Source organism: Danio aesculapii, chromosome 8, assembly GCF_903798145.1.
Source record: "Danio aesculapii chromosome 8, fDanAes4.1, whole genome shotgun sequence".
Classification (NCBI taxonomy): Eukaryota; Metazoa; Chordata; class Actinopteri; order Cypriniformes; family Danionidae; genus Danio; species Danio aesculapii.
In genome coordinates, this window is record NC_079442.1 from 33,095,687 (window position 1) to 33,114,340 (window position 18,654).

The 18,654-nt window shown below is 36.9% G+C and overlaps 2 protein-coding genes across 6 annotated transcripts in view; one reads left to right on the plus strand and one right to left on the minus strand.

The window, feature by feature from the left end:
• mllt1a (MLLT1 super elongation complex subunit a) overlaps positions 1–7,434 on the plus strand; it is a 40,292-nt gene extending 32,858 nt beyond the window's left edge. For 2 of the 4 annotated variants that reach the window (XM_056463767.1, XM_056463768.1), the window contains exons 9-12: positions 113–212; positions 1,836–1,913; positions 3,984–4,055; positions 4,133–7,434. In XM_056463767.1, the coding sequence (XP_056319742.1) occupies positions 113–212; positions 1,836–1,913; positions 3,984–4,055; positions 4,133–4,261 (379 nt within the window). In that variant the 3' untranslated portion in view covers positions 4,262–7,434. The remainder of the gene's footprint in view (positions 1–112; positions 213–1,835; positions 1,914–3,983; positions 4,056–4,132) is intronic. The other 2 variants (XM_056463769.1, XM_056463770.1) reach the window with 1 other exon arrangement.
• A 1,848-nt stretch (positions 7,435–9,282) lies between these two features.
• Positions 9,283–18,654, minus strand: part of acsbg2 (acyl-CoA synthetase bubblegum family member 2) — a 42,130-nt gene continuing 32,758 nt past the window's right edge. For both annotated transcript variants that reach the window (XM_056463772.1, XM_056463771.1), the window contains exons 10-15: positions 18,253–18,434; positions 17,385–17,624; positions 16,258–16,475; positions 15,425–15,564; positions 13,870–14,116; positions 9,283–11,156 (exon numbers count right to left, since the gene is read on the minus strand). In XM_056463772.1, the coding sequence (XP_056319747.1) occupies positions 11,038–11,156; positions 13,870–14,116; positions 15,425–15,564; positions 16,258–16,475; positions 17,385–17,624; positions 18,253–18,434 (1,146 nt within the window). In that variant the 3' untranslated portion in view covers positions 9,283–11,037. The remainder of the gene's footprint in view (positions 11,157–13,869; positions 14,117–15,424; positions 15,565–16,257; positions 16,476–17,384; positions 17,625–18,252; positions 18,435–18,654) is intronic.

Here is an 18,654-nt window from a genome sequence, read left to right on the forward strand (position 1 = left end):
CAGTTTTAATTGAAAACACACTAATGAGTGCATGACTGAAATGTCTTTATTTTTGGTTGTTTAATCCTTTAACTTTCTCTTGAAAGTTTAACTGTTTGATAATTCCTTACAGGCTGAGTGTGGACAGTGAGAGCGACTGCAGTGACGGGCCACAGCGGCCTAGTCGAGACGCTCCACCTCAGCTGCCAAAACACAGCTCCACCAACAACAAGGTGAACTCACACTGAAGACTCTGGCTGATTTTACACTAGCAGCTTTTCTTTTTACAGGGTATCTTAAAAAGGAATAAAAGTTAATGAATCAATTTAGAGTAATTTAAGGCCTTTTAAAATTATTAGAAATGCTATTTTACACGGTATTATATTTAGCATAATATTTGATTATACAATTTATAGTTATTTGCTAAAGTTTGGCTAAATTTAATCTCTGAATACTGGGATGCTGTGTCATTTATGAAGTCGATAAAATCCTGCTAGATTTGACATCACACTGCTTTGTTTACTACAGTAACCAGAGGAACATTTTTCTATATAATGTTCTAGTTTAGGACTAGTTTCTTACAATCAGAATTTAGTAAATATACCATAAGTTAAAATGTAGCCAATGTTACAAGGATTTAAAATCTTAAAATGCATGAAAAAAGTGTCAAAAAAGGTCTTAAAATGTATTGAATTCACTCTCTGATTTTTGTATATACCCTGTTTTACCACATAATTTTTAAAAATATTAACAATCCTTGTCCATACTGGCATTTCCACTATGCTTAAGAAAACATACACTATATAACCAAAAAAGGAATGCCATAAGCTAAAAATATTTGTATGTATTTGCTATATATAACTCTCAAACGTGCTGTAAAATGCAATTAGTTACTTGAAAAAAGTTAATAAACCTGATGCCTTAAAAGTGACTAGATGACTTAACAAAAAAGTGAGTAAACCTGTTGTAACTTGAAACTGTTAAAGCAATAATTCACCAAAAAATGAAAATTACCCCATAATTTACTCACCCTCAAGCCATCCTCTATGTATATGACAATCACAATCGGAGTAGTTTCAAATTTTATCCTGGCTGTGGTGTTTGATAATGGATTTTATTTCGAAGCTTCCAAAAGCGCATAAATTCGTTGTTAAAATAACCCACATGCCACCAGGTGGTTAACACGTGTTATGAAGCGGATAAATGTGTTTTTGTAAAAAAAAAATTCTAGTTTTAAAATCATAAACTCCAATCACTGAATTCCAGTGAAGGCACTTTATGCATGTAAGGCATCATTTGAAACTGTAATGGTTTACTCTCTCTCTCTCTCTCTCTCTCTTGGTTGGTCTGAAACGCATCTCTGCAGAGTTTTCTAAATAAAACTAAGTCTCTTTTTTGAGCGTTGAAAACTCCTGGAGTACTGTGAGTGCTAGATGAAACCATAGCAGAAGTGTTCAAATGAAAATGCGCTGGTGTAAATGTAGCCTGTGAGTGTCGCAGCTTCTAGTTAAACCTTGACAGTCATCCAACCGGTGTGTTTATTCATTCAGTCATGCCGATCATTCAATTCGCAGCACACACTCACACTTGATGGACGATTGGCATTAGTTCTTGGATTACGCTGTGTGCGGTGTTGAAATGAGGTGGTGACGTGCAGCTTTTGATCCTGTGAATGTGAAATGCTGTTGAACCGGGATTCAGCAACAGTTCTGGCACCACTCCACTATAACTGGAAGAACACTGCTGTATATTAGTCTCTTGATTACTCCTCCTTTAAACCGTCCTTTTTGATTCTTATTCATTTTTCCATCTTGTTTCTTTTCTTCTCCATTCTTATTTCTCTATCTGTCATACAGGTGTCAGGCAGAAAGAGTCCAGATCCTTGTTTACGTCAAGAGAAGGTGCTGAAGAAGGGATACGACAAGGTAGGAAGGGTAAATCAACCTTTTATTTTTCCACCTCTCACATCCATTAAATATTTCTGATTATTCTACTCAACCTAACTGAAAGTCTGTTCCAAACTTTTTTGCTGTGTGCTGCCTGCTTAGGTGCCCTCCTAAAGACTAATGATTTGCATTGCGTAATTGCAGTATTCAACAGTGAATACCTTGCATGTAGCAGACGCTGTGAGCATTTATACTTCTGCTTCTGTCTGTGTTGCTCTGCCTTTAACACTTCTGAAATGCTAGCAGGCAGTGGGGTTTTTATGTCCCTCTGTGTAAAGTTTGCTGGTGTTTTGAGTGTACTCTGTTATTGTAAGCTTTATGCACCATCTCGCACTTTTTTCAAGCCAGAAAAAGGCGGAAACTGTCAAATGTTTCACAATAAAATAAACACAAAAGTATCCATCTTTAGCTTCTATCCACTTGTTAAGTCATAACATATGGAATACCGTCTCTGGGTCCAAGCTGCTTCTCACTTGATTTGAGAAAATATTAGTTTATGACCACTTTTTAGTCATATCACACATTAAAGTGGATTTCATATATAATAATCATGGTGTCCACAACAGTGTCTGGACTTGCTGCATCACAGACACCAATATTTGAATCATTTATAAAAAATTCTGGCTATCTGATATTAGGCATTTATTCATGATCAGGATTTTTTGATTTATTACATCGCTTTGTAAATGTTTACCATTTGTTGAGCCTTCTGTACGGTTTGATAGATCGCTTGGAGACAGAATTTTGGAGACTCATTTGAAGTGAAGAAAATATTTATGACCACTTTTTAGTCATATCACACATTAAAGTGGATGTATTTTATAATCATGGTGTCCACAACAGTCTCTGGACTTGCTGCATTACAGACACCAATATTTGAATCATTTATCACTTTCTTGGCATCTGATTTCAGGCATTTATTCATGATCGAGATTTTTAAAAGTATTACATTTCTTTGTAAACATTTATTATTATTATTATTTGTTGAGCCTTCCATACAGTCTAATAGAGTGCTTGGACCCGAAAGCTGCTTTGGGTGACGTCAGATTATGAACGGATACTCACAACAACTGTCGAACTTTTAACAGCTTTAATAATAAAGTAAACACAAAAGTATCCATCTAAAGCTCCTATCTGCTTGTTGAGTCGTGAGGTATGGAATACTCTTTCTGGGTCCAAGCTGCTACTCATTTGAATTGAGAATATATTTATGACCACTTTTTAGTCATATCACACATTAAAGAAGATTTCTTATAAAATCATGGTGTCCACAATAGTGTCTCTGGACTTGCTGCATCACAGACACTAATAGTTTAACCATTTATCAACTCCTCGCTCCTCAACTACTCGTTTGAATTGAGAAAATATTAGTTTATGACCACTTTTTAATCATATCACACATTAAAGAAGATTTCTTATAAAATCATGGTGTCCACAACAGTCTCTGGACTCGCTGTATCATAGCAACCAATATTTGAACCATTTATAAAAAATTGTGGCCATCTGATATTAGACATTTATTTATGACTCGCTCCGCTCTCATTCCCCTCAGTCGCGCACACACCTGTCATCACTGACAAGCCGACCAATCACAGATCTTGTGCTCTGCAATTTTTCGACAGATGTTTGTCAGTATACAGTGATTGGTATGGAGAAGTGCGAAGGCTACACTTGACCAATCATGTGGACTTGACGCTGAAGTATAAATTGGCTTTAAGGGATAACTTTTGGTTTCAGTAATTTTTCCGTTAGCATATTGTTAAGTTTACGCTAAATCAAACAAATATTGAGGGAAAATGTTAGTCATTTTAGTTTGATTTACTTTTTTAATACTTGTTATATAATCAATAATAATAATAATGGTTGAATTTTATGGAATCTCAAAATGTTTGAAATGTTTGTAGATGCACAAAGCATAACATCACACAATTAGTAGCATATAAAGCTGTTTTTCATCAAGTTTCTAAAAACAAGTGATTTTTACAGTTGTAGTTGACACTGTTTTGTACGTGTCTGTATAACCTGTGTTTCTGACATGTTTCTCTCATCTGGTTTCAGGCGTACACAGACGAGCTGGTAGAGCTTCATCGCAGGCTAATGGCTTTACGAGAGCGTAACGTTCTTCAGCAGGTGGGTGTTTTGCGTACAGATGAAAATAGCTTTTGTGTTTGAGTAAACGCTCTAAAACAAATGTCTCTCGCCTGCAGATCGTCAACCTCATCGAAGAGACCGGCCACTTCAACGTCACCAACACAACTTTTGACTTTGACCTTTTCTCACTGGACGAGTCGACCGTCCGAAAACTACAGAGCTACCTGGAGGCCACCACCACATGACAGGACGTCCCAACCAGGCTGCCCTTTTTTTCCTGTAAATGAAAAGGAGTGAAATCGACAGTATTTTGAGGAGGACGTACGGCTATGTGAGGTCTGGACTGCAAACCAACACTACAACACTTAAACTCTCTCTCCTCCTCAACATCCTGTTCTCTTCGTAACGGGGCCAGAACTGCGTCTTTGAATCAGCCGGAAAACAAAAGCGTCTCTCTGTAGCCATAACGCACTGATGCATCAAGGGTTGCGACTTTTATATTTTATTTTTCTACCAAGGTTTTTTCAAGGTATTTTTGATTGATTGTGATCTGAAAAGAAAAAAAAGGAAGCCCCGCACGCCATGAATGTATCGCTTTTTATCCTCTAGGGCTAGTCTTAGTGCCTTTTTCACACTTCATCTCATTCGTGCTCTTAGGAACTACAGCAGTGTTATCTTTCACTCCCACTTTCTGTACGCGAGGGACGTTTCCCCCGGTTTGTTCGCCAGTTATGTATCAATCCTCATTTTATGTGTTTGCCAAACGGGCCTTAGAACTTAAATGTCGTGCATTGCTAGTGCAGCTTGTGAAAGTATTTGGAAAAAACGTGTTGATCTCTGTGTTTTCTGTCATCATATCTGGTTCGGCTAAGCAGGAGAGGTGAAAGAAAAGGAGAAGGCGAGCTCTTTCTTCTCGGCGGTCTGTAGATTCACTGTGCTTCTGACTCTCTTTCTCTCGAAGCGGCGTCACTCGGCTTCACCTCTGCGCCCTGTCTGTCCATTCGTATGCTAATAGCTTTAAGAGGCTCCGTGGCCTGAGCTGCAGACCACATGCCCTTAACTTCACCCTGCCCGCAGTCTGGGAGCGAGTGTTCAATCTCCAAACGATTCGTCTGAATCCTAGCAAACAAAAAGGTTTGTGCTGGTGTGTGGTTTTTCATTGGTAGAATGATTGAGTGTTGTGTTGGTGAACTCTGAACTCCTGGCCGGCTCTTGGTTTCTGAACTTTAACCTATGACCGGATGGTGATTCAGGTCGGCCTGTCATCTAAAGGGGCGGGGCTTGAGGCTTAGAGGGTGGAGTTGGGCGAACTTGAATGGCAGCTCTGAAAAGACGCCCCACTGAGCACACACACACATTTTTTTTTTAAATATTATTTAAGGGGGTTATTTTTTATTTATGTACCTCTGCACTTTTGGCTTTGTTGACTCAAGTACTTAATTCTCTAAACTGTATTTTAAAGAATTTTATACAATACTTACATGCAATATATTAATTTCTTTTGTGTCAAGAATTGCCAGGTTTTTTTTTTATTTTTATTTTTTAGATGTTATTTTTTCTCTGTATCAGCACATTATATCATAAATGACTGTAAACATGACCTTGAGAACTTGAAACTGTTACTTCAGCCCAACTCATGGCAGGGTGTGTTTGTACAGGCATGAAAAAGATGAAGAGACTAGTTGACAGTTCTCAGTTTCTCTTGATTTATTAGGTATTAAAATGGTAATATTTGTTTCGTTCTGTTAAAGGTGTGATAAAATTTCTCCAGAATAAAATTATGTCGTTTAGATCAGTGTTTCTCAACCATGTTCGTGTAGCACCACCAGCTCTGCACTTTTTTCAGGTCTCCTTAACTAAACACACCTGATTTATATCTGCTCATTAGCAGAGACTGTAAGAGTTGTAATGGGTATGACAGACAAAGGAGGCATCTAAAACGTGCAGTGTTGGTGGTCCACCAGGAACATGGTTGAGAAACAGATTTAGAGCATGTTTCTTCCAGAAAATGGCATATTGTCAGAATAGCAAATGCTTTATTGGGCTATTCCACGAAATATTGATCTCTTAATAGTTCTGAAGTTAAAGCATTGATACTTTTTTTGTTTAAAAACGAATATAAACATCCTGGATATAAAAACATGCCACATTTTTTGCTTTAACTAGTTGTCATTTCATTTAAACAACATAAAAACAAATGCTCTAAATTAGATTTTATTTATTTAATATTTGGATGAAATGTCAAAAATAAATCAAGGGAGGCTGAGAATTTTCAAGTGTTTTTTTTTCTCCAAAGCTGTAACGTTAAAGTTGAATTTCTGCATCAAGCATCTGTTAAGTTGTAGCCTCGTTATACACATTCACTACAAAAGGAGGACTGCAAATCTGTGAAACAAACAATTTAATAGTTATAAGGTGTTTGATTTGAATCAAGCTTGCTGGTCTAATTGGGAAAGTTCACTCAGAAATAAACATTTACTCAACTGTCAAGTAGTTCCAAACTTTTAAGGTCTTTTTCAAGAACATATCTTGAAGAATCTTGTAAAATGTTAGCAATTGACATCCATAATAAGCATAGAATTCAACCTGAATTATTGGAGGGCCTCAGTTTTGCTCCAAACCTAATCAAACACAGCTGATCCAAATAATCGAGGTGTTCAAAAGAGTCTTGAACATCTCTATTAGTTGCATTAGCTGTGTTTGATTAGGGTTGGAGCAAAACTGTGCAGATCTGCGGCCATCCAGAAATTCCAGGAACACAGGTTTGAGACCTGGGAAAGGGAAAAAATACTATGGAAGTCAATGGCTACCAGTTTTCCAACATTCTTCAAAATATATCCTTTGTGAAACAAACTCAAACAGGTTTGGAACAAGTGAAAATTGAGTAGATGATGACAAATGGTCCGTTTTTTTCATGATTATTTCCCTCAACGGTGTTTCTGAGCACTTGTTATTTGGTTAATTTGCTAAGAGCAGCTAGTTTAAGCAGTAACGCGGCAAAGTAACACTAACAGAGGGGCAAATAATTTTGTACACGGTGTGAGTCTTGCCTACAAGAGCTGGAGGATTCATTCTTTCATTTAATCGACGGTAAATACTGCATCATATTTACACTTGGCTTGCAGGTGCAGAGAGCTGTGTTTTGTCAGTCAGTGGTGGTTTTATTTGTGTTCGTGAGCGCGGAAGGACTTGCTGTATTTATCCGTGGTTTTCGGGGAGGTTTGGGTTTTGTACGTATGTTCTGGTAACCTTCCGCGGTCTGAACAGAGGAGTTACCTTTAGTATGACGTGTTAAACTTGGCATACAGTGCCACCATGTGGTCATTCGATGCAAGTTGTAATAAGGGCAAAAGATGTTACTTTTTATGTTTTTATTGCAAAATCACATTATGATGAATAAAGTCATTTGAGTACTGTTTACTGCGCCGTTCGTAATTCATCATGGCTGCAAAAATTAGCTATTTTTTTATATTGGGCATCATGTTACACCTCCTGAGAAAAAAGTAACAAATGGAAAAATAGTTTTTCCCACTCATATATTTATTTTTTTGAATACATAAATTTGTTTTTATTAGCTCGTTTTTACTTTAAATTAATACATTAAATCATAGGTCTCAAACTGGATTCCTGGAGGGCCGCAGCTCTGCACAGTTTTGCTCCAACACTGATAAAACACAGCTGATTCAAATAGTAACGGTGTTCATGGCTTTTTTTGAACACCTTGATTATTTGGATCAGCTGTGTTTGATAGGGTTGGAGCAAAACTGTGCAGAGCTGCGGCCCTCCAGGAATCAAGTTTGAGATCTACGCATTAAATAAAACAAATGTTTCCCAGTGTTGGGTTGCGGCCGGAAGGGCATCCGCTGTGTAAAACATATGCTGGATAAGTTGGCGGTTCATTCTGCTGTGGTGACCCCTGAATAATAGAGGGACTAAGCCAGGGGTGCCCAAAATAGTCCTGCAGGGTGGTGTCCTGCAGATTTTTGCTTCAACCACAATTAAACACCTCAACCAGCTAATCAAGCTCTATCTAGATATACTAAAAACTTCCAGGCAGGTGTCTTCTTGAGGCAAGTTGGAGCTAAACTATGCAGGATACCGGCCCTCCACGACCGAGTTTGGACACCCCTGGACTAAGCCGAAAAGAAAATGAATGAATGAATAAAACAATTTTTGAACTAAAACGGCACATTTACTTCATGAGGCAAGGTGGTCTATGTATTTAATCCCCATAAGAAGTAAACTGATGTTTAAAGTAATAATTGCCAATGAGCTGAAAAGATTTCATCTGAAGTGAAGTTTCCTTGATCTCGAAGTTTCAGATCGAATTCAGGGGGATTTCAGTCTTCTTTGGCAAATTGTTGAGAATTTGAGAATCTCTATACGGGTCGTGGCACAAAGTTGTTGGAAAAAAAATGAATGAATGAATGAATGAATGAGAACACAGTCCAGGAGACTTGAACAAGCAGAATTTCTTTCTTAAGACGTGTTGGTTAGTCTGCAGTCATACAGCATCTTCAAGAAGTCCATGAGTCTGCAAGAGCCTACAGGAGTTATATTGTCGAAGAAAACAGACATAACTAGTTTTAGTTGAAGATCTGGTATTAGGGTCTTGATTAGATCCTGAGGTTTCACCTGCCCTGACCAGCTTGAAAATATCACCCAAAGACAAAGGCACAGTCATTGGGACCCTGTCTTTAGGATTTGCATCACTTTGGCTCAGCCAGTGCTCAGGAAGCAAGAGGTTTTAATGTCTCACACCCTAGCTAGAGTTTTCAATGAAATGAGGTTATTAAAAAGAATATAACTTTTCATATATATATATATATATATATATATATATATATATATATATATAGATAGATAGATAGATGACTGTTTATTTGTAACTACATTATATAAATTTATAATCCCACAGTGGGTAGCACAATCGCCTCATAGCAAGAAGGTTGCTACATGTGCTATACTTGAATTTAATTAGCTAACTTGTCTGTAGTGTATGGGTGTTTCCCAGTGTTGGGTTGCGGCTGAAAAGGCATCTGCTGTGTAAAACATATGCTGGATAAGTTGGCGGTTCATTCCGCTGTGGCGACCCCTGATTAATTAAGGGACTAATGAATATTCCCACAGTAATAAAGCATTATTTAAACAGTAACTCTTCTAATACTATTTACTAGCTGTTCTTTATTGCATTCAAAACCAGCTTAAACTTTAATGACCAAAAACTATTCATTCCAAGTCAAAGACAAACACTTTAAGACTCAAAGATGGTTATATCAACATTTATTTTCCAGTAAAGGGATAATACACACACACATACAAGTAGAAACCAGGAGTTCCTGCTGCCAAACTCCGTTCAGTACTCCAGTTTCAACAATGACATGCGCGTTTCAGAAACCCTTAAACATTGCACGACACACACAAACAAATCATCCCTCGGCTCAAGAATAGAAGTGTCAGGTAAAACCAGGCACCTTTCACAATCTGAGACTTCACATCGTGTTCATATTTGCACTTTTCCAAACTCCACATGAAACCGTCATACTATCTGTGCCACAATACAAAGAAAAGAGTAATATAGCCAAAACCGTAACAGAAATCCCAGATGGAAGAAAGGAAATCCCTCACTAGCTCTGCCTTCATTCTCAACTAATCTGAGCGAAGACTCGACTCATTTCATGCACAAATGACTAAACTTCTTCATATTTACAAAAAGGCCTCGCTGTGGTCATGCGTACGCAGTCAGAATATACACACTTTGGAATAACAAGTCCAGAATTTGAAGAAAGCAAGTTATAAGCAATCTATTTACAGAGGGAAACTCAAATCTTTGGGTTTGCAGATGTAGTTGTAATATTCAAGCACTTGACCGATTAAATAGCATTCGTCTATTTAACCTTTTGTTTTTCCTAAATTGCATTAGAATAGTTTGACTATGCAGTAAACAATATAAATAAAGTCATTAACATTTTGGTCAAAATGTCCTTATTGCACGTGCAAAGCAAAGAATAATGCAAAATAACTCAACAGCCTCTGAACAGATCACATTTGCTCCTTCATCTCCCTTATTTCATGAGATAATAAATATTCACCGCTTCTCTGTTTAGATGATAAAGGTGGGAAGATGGTTTGACACTGGACTTCGTGACATCCAACATGTTGCTACCTTGAGGATTGTCAGAGTGATGCAGCCAAGCATCAAATAAGACCACAGAAGAAATGTATGCAATACATATTTACACTATATAACAGGCTCACTTTACAAAGAATTAACAACAAAATTAACCAACAGCACTGAATGAAACAAACGATCAAACAAACGCATATTTGGTAATGAAAAACAAGCAAAAAAGAGACATTTATGGCTTGTATGGCATGGGATTCTGGCTAAATGTTCTTCACATCAACTTTCCTTCAAGCAACCAGTATTTTTGGTGGCTTTTTTTTTCAGAGAATTCAGTCACAAGTGATGCACAAATTGCCTTGTTAGCTATTAATAAATTGAACCATAAATTATAATTAATAAGTATCTTTTTTCCCCTCAGGTTCTGCAGGTTGCATTGTCCCGAATTTTGCGAAACCAATTGTAATCGATTGTTTTACATTCAATTTGGAATTTCCCCAACCAGCGCAGAGCCTGGGGGACCAGAGTGAGTGCTCCGACTTGGCCCCCTCTTGTCCATTAATAAGTATCTTTAAACTGACATTCGAATCACCTGCAGTTACGTGTAAGTGAATAACACGGTTCAAAAGACACTTCATTATTATTGTTAGGCAAGAAAATAAATAGCAAATCATCACAAAAAGAAAATGGCTTTTGTTTCACAAACTTTTCCTTCCTGCAATCACACAGAAAAATGTAAACAGTGTGAAAATAACATCAAAAACCCCTGAACAAATATTAACTCACAAGCGAAACGCAAGGTCTGAGTGGTGTTCCTATGCAAGTATGTGTTTGTGTGTGTGTTTTAAACCACGTCTCCGATCTCTGAAGTGAACGACGAGGCCTTTTGTTGAACATCTATTTAGGAGGCAGAGGGTTGTCTGGGGTGACTGGGGTCACGACTTCTTTGTAAAAGCTCTCAATCTGGTCTTTGTACATCTTCATGACCACCGGCCTCTTGAGCTTCATTGTTGGCCCTGAGAGAAAGAGTTTAAAACAGCTAAACAAACAGACTTTATAGACTTTAATTAACATAATTACTCACAAGAGCCCCGGAATGACTAAATAATAGTTCGTAGAAAGTTACACAGGACCCTTATTAAATGAACCATGGTTTATTATAGTAAAGGTGTAGTGACCATTTTTAGCACGCTAATTACCATTTGTATTATCAGAGTTTTACTTTAAATTACTTCAGTTTAAGTGTAGCACAATGAATATTATAATTTGCTACAATAAGTTTATTAAAGTAAAAGTATTGTTTATTGTTTACATATAACTCCAAAAAAAAAAAACACAGTTCAGCCTTAAACACTGAGACTACTACTGGTCTTGCTATTTGCCAGGCAATATGCAAAATGCTTTTAGAGTTTTTAATTAGTAAGATTGAAGCCTTTAGAGCTGGTATTCCACCTCAAGACACTTTCCTTGACTGTACCATCCCACCTTAGCACACTATTTGGATGGATTTAAACCAATCACATAATCTGATTTAGTGGACTTGGTCCTCCATATGAAGCCTTCGCAATGTTTGTTGGATATTATCCCTCCACATCTTCTTATTCAGGTATTGGAGGTGGTTGGATTAGATCTTCTATCAATAGTGAATTCTAGATTGATGAGTTGAGTCGTGCCATCTTGTTTTAAGCATGCGGTAGTATAACCTCTTTTTTTTTTTTTAAAAAACAACACAATTTGGTTTCATCTGATTTAAAGAAATATCAACCAATTTAAAAAATGTCTTTTCAGTCCAAAATTTTGGAGAGAGTTGTCTTTCAACAGCTTTCTACTCATTTAATTGGAAAGGCATTGTTGATGAATTTCAATCTGGTTTTAGGGTACTGCATAGCACTGAGACTCTTCTTAACGTGTCTAATGGTATTTTTCTGTCTGTTGATTCTGAAAAATGTGCACGTCTAGTTTTGCTAGACTTGACTGCAACATTTGACACAATACATCACGGTATTTTGATTGAGCGTTTAAGATTGTGGGCTGGGATTCAAGGACATTTTTTGAATTGGTTTAGTTCTTATCTTTTAGGGAGAACCTTTTCTATTGAATTAGGAAATCTTTCATCCTCATCTGCCCGTATGGAGTGTGGTGTCCCCCAAGGATCAATTTTTGGCCCAGCTCTTTTTTCTATCTATATACTTCCCTTGGCTGCTATCTGTAAGAAGCATAAAGTAAGCTATCATCTTTATGCTGATGATACTCAGCATTATATGCCCATAAAATGGGAGAAAACTGTTTTACAGTCCTTTTATACCTGTTTTAACGAGAATAAGGAATGCTTGTAATGTTTTACACTTGAATAAATCAAAAACTGAAGTGCTATAGTGTTTGGCCCTCCGAGTGTCTGTGAATCTACAATTAATCAACTAGGTTCGTTTAAGCCTAAAATCCACAGTCATGCTAAAAGTCTTAGAGTCGTCAAAAGTGGTTTCTATCAATTAAGGAACATTGCCAAATTGAAGTCTTTTCTGTCTATTAAAGAGTTGGAAACCATCATCAATGTTTTATTTTGTCCAGATTTGACTACTGCAACTCTTTGTATTCAGGGGTTTTGCAGGCTTCAATTGTATGCCTGCAGCTGGTTGAAAATGGGGGCCCCAAATAAATATCTAGAAGTATTGATTACACCTCTAAACCAGGGGTGCCCAAACTTTTTCTTATAAAGAGCCAAAAACCAAACTTGATTGAGGGCTGTGGGCCAAAGTTAAATATGCCAAACCAATTTACAATAAATTTACCATGGGTAATTTCTCATTTATTTGCATATTATTTAAAAATAACAAAAAAACACAATAAATAATGTAGTATAATTTATGTTTTAAAATGAACTACTTATAGTAAAAACATCAACAATCCCATTTATAACACAATGGAGTTCAGTGCTGAATACACTAGTCGAGCTGCTCCTGCCATTGCCTTGATTTGTTCGCCGTTGTCTTGTGCATCTGTCAAGTGACAGTATTTATATTTTATAAGTCTGATTCATTTACAACATTTAAATTTAGATGGCTTTTTTTTGTAGCTCCTCAATTAAACCATGAAACTAAATATTACAATCAATTCGAAATTCACGCCAACAAACTCCCCATCATTTTTTCCTCTGCTTTCAGATGGAATGGCAGGTAAACCAAAGGTTACTTTGGCCCACGGGCCCTACTTTGGGCACCTCTGCTCTAAACTATATATAACATCATTTTCTATCATATTTTGTATAGAGAGTATAGTGAGATTTTTTTTACCAATTAAATATTTAATATACGATAAAATATAATATTATTATTATAATAATATGTAATGTTATGTAATACAAATAATATTATGGATAAAAATACACCACTCTCAATCATGAAACAGTCCAGCAGTCAAATTTATACAAAAAAAAAAAATTTTTTTGTTGTAAATTCATTTTAAGACATCTAATTATTTAAAATGTAAAGCATACAATAAGATAAAACGTTGAAAAGAGTATTGGGCGATATAAAAAATTTAACTACAATAAAAATTTTTTGTTTTTTAGTAAAACCATGATTGATTTTATACATTTTAGGGATCATCACGTTTCAAGCTGAAACATGCCATGATCTACTATAGTGGGGAATCAATGTTCCATCAATAATAATTAATAATAATAATAATTGTATTTTTAGATGAACACTCTTTAATTACTACAAAACTTACCCAGCTCTCCTCCAGGAATAGAGAAATCCTGATCCAGGATGGTCCACTTCTGGATGCGCTGGGCGTTGGATGTGGCCTTCTCGTTCACGCGGTTGATGCCATCCTGAATAGCCGCGTGAACAACTCTGTCGCGCCCGCCGGCGATTTCAGTCACACGCGTGCAGCTGCTGCCCAGTTTACGACAAAACTCCACCGCCTCTGGAGTCAGTTCATCTTCAGGAACCCCGGTGTCACCGTTGATCTGACACTGAGAGGAAGACAGAAGAGCCGTCAACATTGTACAACGGTAAATTAACTACTCATTTTCTGTCAGTGTTTAGGTTAAAAGCTAAATTAGGTGCTTGCTTGTGCGCGTGCATGACGTTCCGTCACGTTGCCAAGGTGTTGTTGGTGGCATCGTGGTTTCCAACGAGCAGCTATGTAGGTATTTTTACTGCTTTTAATTATATTTATCTGCTGTTAAAAGTGTTTGGGAGCTTCTAATCATGTTGCTAGGGTTTCTCTAATATAGTGTCTAGGTATGGCGCGGTTTTCTCATCCAATTTAGCTGTTTTTTCGCACCATTTGCATAGCAGTAGAGATATTGTTATGTCAATTGTAATCAATAAAAAACATGATTACTACACTTTTAATACAGTTGTGTAACAAACCAATGGTTATATGTGGTTACCCTGGTTAAAGTACACTAGAATGTTTTACTTTTTACATAATAACTACTTTTATCTGTGTCAATTCATATCTTTATCTCAATGGCTTGGCACAAGTGACACGCCAGTGTTCAGGCTACTATTCATATTTTTCTATTCACGAGCAACGCTATAATTAAGGTTAATCTATACTATAATAGTAATGTATTTTTTTTTATTAATCAGGTAATATTACCTGAGCGACTAGCCCACTTAATAAGACTTTTATAACCGAAAAAGGCTTTATAGTATAATTGATTTCCAGCAGAGGGCGTAGTCTTACAAAAAAAGATGAAACATTTAGTTACACCGATTGTCCACTAGTGGGCAGCAGCCTGTCAGATAAATCAGGCTGTTGATAACGTTTGAGCAGTTATCACCTGATCCTTCTGATAGGATCTCATTAGTGTGTAGTAAACAATTCTCATGCATCTTTAAAATGAACGTTATCTCCCAGTAAGCTTACACAACCCTACACCACTTGTGATAGAGGCCTCGGATGAGATGTTTAGATTAGATTTATGGCATTCAGTTTGAGAAGAACATGATATCGGTGCAGATTGCACAACGATGGCATTAAACACAAATCCATATTGGAGAATAATCAAAGCTATGAATGTTTTTCTTCAGTCAGACGGGTACTATGCAATTTGCTACAATTTGTCATCACAATTTAATTTGTGCAGATTTTGGTGATCGAGTTGCATAGTAAAAAGACAAATATAAACAGTATCACTCATTAGGTGGTTCAGACAAAAGATAAGTAGTTTAGATATGGTTTTTTTATTGCTTATCACTTCCTCTTTATGACACGAAAGAAGATTGACAGCAGGTTTTCTATGCACAGACACACAGATCTGAACTGGTACCTTAACGGTAAGCAGCATGGAGAGGAATTTTCTCTTGTCTCCTATAAGCATGGCATTGCTGATGAGGGGAACGGCCTCTTTAACCGCGTCCTCGATAGGCACCGGGGGAATATTTTCACCTCCAGCTGTGATGATCAATTCTGGAATACAAATATAAGCTTCATTAGACAGTCCACACTAGAGGCCAGATATACTATCAGCTTCTGCAAGAAGAAACCCTCTTTAGAGTTAAAAACTACTGTCAGGATTTACATGGAATAACATAAATGAAAGGGTGAGGGCAGTTATTTTTGCAGCTGATTGCATATACATTTGTAGTAGTCTCCCTTTCAAACAGTGTTTTTACAGTAAGACAAGTATTATGTATATTTATCTATATTTCATACACAATGGTAATTCAAAGTGCTTTACATTAACAATAATAAAGGAAACATAAAATACAAGGAATAAAAAAAACTAAGAATAAAAATGATTAAAAGCAGATTAAAATCTGTTCAAACAGGTTTTAAAGGAATGAAAAAGTAGTCTATATGAACTGTACTATATGATTACCCAAGCTTGAAGGAAAGCATTTACTGGTATTTGTGCAATTATTTATTACCCCAAAGAACCTTAAGCTATATTGCGCTTGACTCTCTGTGATGGTTGGTCCTGATATTTGGGACATTTTTAATAAAGATAATATTTAATAAAGATTTCATAATAGTTAATATGGCCCGAAACCCAAATGAAAACTGTGGCCACTTCATAGTTAAAAAGTGCAACTGAACAGCTTCTTCAGCTCCAGTGATTAGGAGGAAGCTCAGAATCTGTTTTGGATCAATCATCATTACCTTTAATGCGTCCGGTGATGAACAGGAAGTTGTTCTCATCGAGTTTGCCGAGGTCGCCCGAGTGCAGCCAGCCTTCAGCATCCAGAGCCTCTTCGGTTTTATCAGGCATGTTCAGGTAGCCCATGAACACATGACGACCCCAGAAACAAATCTCTCCATTCTTTTCATCATCTGGGTTACTGAGCTTCGTCTTGCAGCCCGGAATCACCTTTCCACAGCTGAGAAGGAGATGCGGATGAGAAATTGATATCATTTTGTGTGTGTCTGTGTGTGGGTTAAAGGCACTATATGTAATATTTTTTCATTAAGATATCCAAAACCCACTAGAACAGTGTACAAGTGTGACTTAACATTATTCTAAATGTTATGAAGAATGTTTAAATTCAGAGAAATAAGCTGTTTTAACTACTGAACATGACTGTAAACCTGTTCTGTGTCACATGCTAAAGACATCATACACCCTCGACTTCTGATTTGGTTTAATAGAACCTACGAAACATGAAATATGCTTTAAAATATTATGCTTTTTAATAGACTGCATGGAGCAGCATTATAACAGAACCTTAAAATGTATTTAGTATAATAAAACCCCTAAAGAACGGGAAATGGTTGATGTTGCATAATAAAAACTCAGCTGATTTCGTGCCCCATCATGCTCATCTCTTGTCATCAACTCAATAAACAGTATCATTCATGGCATCATCAAAATACACACGTATTTGTTTGCGAATATGTGCCTTCCAATGGCAAAAAATTACATACTGTGCCTTTAATTTACAAGAGACAAGTGTGTGGTTATTATTCCACATAAAAATATATCTAAATCAATCAATCAACCTTTGGATTTTATTATACTAAATACTGTTTAATTTCTAAATAGAGCTAGTTTAATATACATGTTTGCATTTTATTGTAATAATAGATTATAACAAATACATTTGTTGATCATTTAAAAAAAAGTTTAATAAATACAATTTCAATCATACCAGGCACTGGGACCCTATATAAATCAATCATCGTACTGGCCGGGCATTAGCTTTAGAGGCAGTTTGTGATTGTGATAACATTCAGAAAATACTGTGCCTCTTTAGCTAAAAGTGAATTACTTTTAAGAAATATCGAGTTACCTGGTGAGTCTGAATGCGTCGGCCTGTGTGATGGTGTGAGGACCAGAGCTCTCGCTCATCCCATACAGCTCAAACAGAGGGATGTCCAGACTGAGGAAGAACTCCAGCGTATCTTTGGTTATCGGAGCGGCTCCAGTGTAGCACCTCGTACAGCGGTCGAGTCCCAGTGCCTTCCGAACCTTGCGGAAAACCAGACGCTTTGCCAGCAGATAGTTCAGAGGCTTCCTGGAATTGCTGCCACTAGAGGACACAACACAATTCCTCTCAGTTAATATAAAAACTGTTGTTTCACTAGAAAAAAAATTTATTTAACAGCAGTGATTTAACAAAAGAATCTTTTTCCCACTTAGGGAAAAGAACACTTGGAGTCTAAATATGTGGGAATACTCAATGGAAAACATATTAGCAGTAGAGAGCTGTAACAAGTTATGATATTAATAAAAGATTAACATATCTAAGTACTGATTGCTCTATGAAACCTATTTCAAATGTTTCCAGTTCCTAAAATGATAGTTAAGATAGATTTTTAATCCCAGATATCCCATAAATAGGCCATATTTAACTTCTTGTGGTATTGTATACACTGTTTATTTCAGATTTAGGAGAAAAGCTGGCTTGAAAACTTAATGATTAGTATTTCATGAGAAACCATAAATGTAAAATAAATTATAATATTATATATTAATATAATATTTTATTAATAATTCATATTGTATAAATTAAGTAATGATTCCTTTGAAATTTCTGAAACAAAACGTTCTGCCTTCTGCATCCCATTGTGTTTATTTTAAAATGAGTGCCATATGTTAATGCACTGATAACTCAGGTTTGCATCTAAACACTTTTTCATTTTAATGTGTGTACATACAGCTCCATTTTGTTGAGGTTGGTCTGAAGGCCCACATCTTTGGCCCACGACGCCACCTTCCGGCGCACCGTGGATGATTTGGCTCCAATCGACTTCATCTTTTCCTGCATCTTCTCCCACACGCGGGGGACACCCAGGAACGCGGTAGGGCGAATCTCACGTAGGGTGTTAGCCAGAGAGCCCTGGGACACACAGTGACTTTTTTTACTATGTGTGCAGGTTTGCCAGAGGTGTTATGTTAACGTGTACACGCCATCATCAGCTGACACACCCAAGGATACGTCACATGACACAAACAGGTATGTCATGTCAGTTTCTGCCCCTGTGATCTGAAATCAATGACCCCGTTATAAAACTGCAGTGCAGCGCTACTTAGGGAATTCCACAGCAATCACATGTTCA